This window comes from Protomyctophum parallelum (assembly GCF_964188405.1).
Source record: "Protomyctophum parallelum genome assembly, chromosome: 14".
NCBI lineage: Eukaryota > Metazoa > Chordata > Actinopteri > Myctophiformes > Myctophidae > Protomyctophum > Protomyctophum parallelum.
In genome coordinates this window covers 33,763,235-33,768,178 of record NC_139709.1, presented here as the reverse complement: position 1 = coordinate 33,768,178, position 4,944 = coordinate 33,763,235, and the positions used below count along the sequence as shown (strand labels likewise).

The 4,944-nt window shown below is 44.6% G+C and overlaps 1 protein-coding gene across 1 annotated transcript in view; it reads left to right on the top strand.

Moving 5' to 3' along the window:
- LOC310870272 (T-cell acute lymphocytic leukemia protein 1-like) overlaps nt 1-3,913 on the top strand; it is a 7,437-nt gene extending 3,524 nt beyond the window's left edge. Inside the window, exon 4 of the mRNA XM_083781431.1 lies at nt 1,699-3,913. Coding sequence (XP_083637557.1) covers nt 1,699-2,258 — 560 coding nt within the window. The 3' untranslated portion in view covers nt 2,259-3,913. The remainder of the gene's footprint in view (nt 1-1,698) is intronic.
- Nucleotides 3,914-4,944: the final 1,031 nt, after the last annotated feature.

Here is a 4,944-nt window from a genome sequence, read left to right as displayed (position 1 = left end):
ACACACACACACACACACACACACACACACACACACACACACACACACACACACACACACACACACACACAGGGATGTAGGAAAGGATGGGGGTGGGAGTGGTGGGGGGTTGTGGTGGGTGATGGGGAGAAGGGGGAGGGGGGGGGGGGAGCTTCCATGCCAAGGTTTTACTGCAGAGTGGGCTGAAGGATTAACCCATTGAGCCCCTGAGAACTGATTCTATATACAAATTGTCTTCTATAAATCATGAGTTTTCAGGAGAAGAAATAAAACTATTTTTCTGTACGAGTGGTTCTCAAACAATTTCATGTCAAGGACCCGCCAGAATTATTATGCACTTGGCCCACGAACCCCAATCTCAAAATATGTTGTTCCAGGAACCTCCCCCCCCCCCCCCCCCCCCTAGAAGCAAAGATTTGCGTTAAAAAACATTCGCTCTATAAAATAATATATATTCAAGGATTTGCGGCACATTTTCACGAAAAAAAGCAGATCTACAATCTCGTAGCGCGGCACTCGGTGCCACGCTATATGAGCTTGTAGATCTGCTATTTTTCAATAGCTAAGTATAACATTATGCTTATTATAAAACGCCAAAAGGGGTTCCCGTCTATATGGGTTAAGATAGACTGGGTGTGTTCCAGCGGCGTAAAACAGCCGAGAATATACGGCGGTGTGTTGGTGAGTGATGGTTGGATCATCACCTGCAAAACATAATATAAATACATATGGACTATATATACATGCTCTCCTGAGTCAAAAATATGGATATACAGTGGTATTTGGAAATTGGAACGACTCGGTTTCTCGTGGGAGAGACTCTAGATAAGCTACAACACTGATGCCATGCCAAGGCAAGCCCCATGGCTGTTTGCGTTGCATCTTATTTGCATATAGCCTCTATTTGGCTCTCCGATTTATTTTATCGCCCTCTGTTTTTATTTTTTATTACCATAAACAGTAGGCTATATGCTTCTCTCTCCGCATGCATGTTTCAGTGGCTTAAGTTTCAAAAGCAAATTTACAGCTTTCTTTAATCGACAACTTCCATTTTATATCACAGGCTGTTAAAGGGAGGCCTCACGCTGCACAGTTGCTTTGACCTTTACACACTGTAGTGCTTTAGACTATTTAACCCATTTTGACCTGGGAACGATTCTACAAAATGTCTTCTAAATCCTGAATTTCTTTTGAGAAGGACCCCCAAAAATTGTCCGCCGACCCCCATCTGAAAATATGTTGTTCCAGGGACCTTGCCAGAAGCAAAGATTTGAGTTAAAAAGGATATATTCAAACATTTGGGCCACATTTTCACGATAAAAAAAAAATAGCAGACCTACAAGCTCGTAGCGCGGCACTCGGTGCCGCGCTATGAGCTTGTAGATCTGCTATTTTTCAATAGCTAAAGTTTAACATAATGCTTAAAACACCAAAAGGGGTTCCCGCCCCAAAATGGCTTAACACCGATCTCTGTTACCCTTTCCGACTTCTACAAATTCGGACGTTGTGCCTCTCATCTCCGGCCTTTTCATTTCAACATAAATGTGGTACTGTTTTCCATTCGACTATACTGTACTGCTTCCCTATAGCTCTTCCATTCTCCTTGCATGTGCTAGTACACACCCTTCATCTTGCCACGTGTCTCCTGTTCCTTACACATGGCTCTCTCCCTTTTCTCTCTCTATCCCTCCTCTCTAGCTGGCCAGCCGAAGATAGTGCGTCGGATTTTCACCAATAGCCGCGAGCGTTGGCGGCAGCAGAACGTCAACGGGGCGTTCGCCGAGCTCCGCAAGCTCATCCCCACCCATCCTCCGGACAAGAAGCTGAGCAAGAACGAGATCCTGCGGCTGGCCATGAAGTACATCAGCTTCCTCTCCAACCTCCTGGAGGACCAGGACGGAGGGATGAGGAACATCGGAACCACGACGGCCGACGGGGAGACGGGGCTGTTGGTCGGCGTGGGGGACCTGGAGAGCAGCCCCCTGCAGGGCGGCGGGCCACGGCAGGACACGGTGGTGGGCTTGGCGAGCAGCAGGGACGACCTCCTGGAGACCATGTCGCCGAGCTCGAGCTGCGGCAGCCTGCCCGACGGAGACGGCTGCGAGGGCAGTCCCGAGAGCTTCACGGAGGACCAGGACTCGCCGCCGGCTCCGAGGACTCTATCGACCGCGCGTGGCGGTGGCCCCCCGCTGCATTTGGCCAGCACCCGGGATCTAAGGCGCAACGGGCGGCCTTCAGATGGCTCCGGTCGCCGATGATGCTATAAACGCCCACAAAGCCAATGATTTACACACACAGTGACAAAAACAAAGGGAGAATTGCAAGACAACAGTGTCGCGCGGACTGAAAAAGCAAGATGGATACGCTCAGGAGCCCCGTTTGCTTTGAGTCTTCTGCATAGAGAGAAGATTCAGGTTGTATACGTAGAAAGATAGTAGTGTCAGAAAAGGATCTGCAGGTTACTCCTGCCTCCCATGCTATACTTCTAAGGCAGTATTGGTGTGACTCTAAATCTTCTCGAACAAGACTTGTAAATTCTGCATGTCTCATGACTTTTGACAAGACCTGCAGATTAGAATGTCCAGTGTTATACCTGTGTGCCGAAGAAGGTGCATAGTGGATTTGATAATAAATAATAAAAAGCCCACAACAAAACAAAAACCATAAGGAGAAAACATCAAATTCAAGAACACATCCATGAGAGAGAAATCTAATAACTCATTTTATGGAGGGAATACCATTAATCTCCTCTATTCTAAGTCCTCTGTCAATTATGAAATCTACAGACTTTTATACTAAACATTAAAAAAGGTGTTTACAAATGGCCAAAAATGCAATGCGTTAGACCCACATCAAACTGACCCAAGCTGAACGATATTGCCAGACTCATATTAATCACAGACCATCAGTTATGTAAATAGGAATATATTCCCACTAAGCAATGTATTGACGGTGACTGAAATTCAAGTGACGTGGTTAGGATGTACAGTAACTGTGTTCGTGACTTGGGTTTCTTAGAAAATGGTCTCATTGTAAGAATGGTGAGGCGAGAGGGACTTCAAATGTCAAAAAGGCAATTTCAATTATGTGGTACCATAGTTTTGTTTTTCCTGTTATGCAGTATACTCTGATGATGGTGCTAAAACACCACACTAAGGTTTGGACTATACAAACACAGTTTAAACGAGATTTCATTTCACAGCCTGATTTATATCTGAATTTGCTGTTGGAGGTACAGTGTTTCTTAAAAGTGTACAATATCAGGGTCATATAGTAAATCAAGAAATGACTCGCGCAGTCCTTTTTATATGAATGTCTACGTTTTCAGTGTTTTTCTTTTTTCACTGTAATGCAGTTGTAGTTGTAGTAAGGTACAAAATAATTATAAGCCTATATTTTACAGCATTCAACACACACACGCACGCACGCACGCACGCACGCAAACACACACACACGGGTCGCATACACGTGCATATGATGCTCACCCACTCTGCACGTGCATGCACAAGCACATGCACACAGACACACGAGCAAATGCGCACGCACACGCACGCATGCATGCAACAGCACACACACACACACACACACACACACACACACACACACACACACACACACACACACACACACACACGCACACACATGCAGTTAAGATCATAACAACACCAGCATTTTTCAGACAGTTACGTATTGCTCACTGTTGTTGGATGTTTTTTGCTTTTTCAGCAGAAACTATAGTAGCCTATCTTGGTACCTTTGGTCACTTTGGTATTTTATGAATCACAGCGAAAAAGACATTGTATGTTTGGTAATAATGACATGTTTGTTGTATTATAGATGTATCTATAAATATATCCAATGTTACGTCAATGAATTTTATACAAAACTTGAATAAAACACAGAGTGGAAAGATTTGTGTTGTATCTGATACACAAATTGTATCCTTTATCCTATTTTAATTTAAAGGAGCGTTCAGTGATTTGGGTGATTTTGAAAAAAACCTGGTCCGCCCCGGTAACAAGATGTACACATGCACGCACTATACAGTGGGGGGACACTTAGTTTTCATCAGTGGAAAAAACATTTTTCATCTTAGTTTTAGTCGACGAAAACAACTGCCCAGCTAAATGATAGTTTGTAACCAAATGGACCCTTATAGGTCTGTAACACTCAGAGTTAAATTAGCATTGATTTCACACAATATTGGGGGTCCCAGAGATAAAATGCCATTAAATCGGGCTCCGTAGACTTATGCATGCCAAACTGGGGGTCCTTGAAATGAACATGGTTGAGAATCACTGACTGCTAGAGCCATAAAAGTCTTCTCGTATGGGGGGGGGGGGGGGTCCCTGGCATATCATTTCAAATGGGGGTCCACAGGATAATTAGTGTTAATTTGGGGTCCTTGACATGAAAATGTTTGGGAACCACTGCTGTATACTACTGTATACACATGATGAAAAATGTAACTGACCTTTTACATACTTCGCTATATCCGGGGATCCCCCGGATAATACTTTACCTCCTCATTGTCTTCCCTCCCTCAACACCAAAATGTCTGCTGACAATCGCCCGGTGTACAAGCTCACATCGTGTCGCATTGTGACTTCTAGTGAGCTTGTAGATCAGCTATATATTTATTGCTGAATGTTTGCACCACAATGTGTGGATAATAAACCCTCCCCCATGCTGCAGTGGAGACTGCATGGAATCCTCACTTCCTCCCCCAACAAGTGACAACTTCCTGCAGAGGTCAGCAGGGCTTGGTGACCTAGAGGATATCCTGCCATTGTGAAAGTGCTTTGGACAGCCTCCTCTGCACTCGCCTGCACACCGCGTGGCGGCGCACATAACACATCTCATTTGTATTTCCCAACCTTCCTTAAATGTACTAACAGCGTTCATTACAATTTACAAATGATACCATTTACAAATGGAACCATT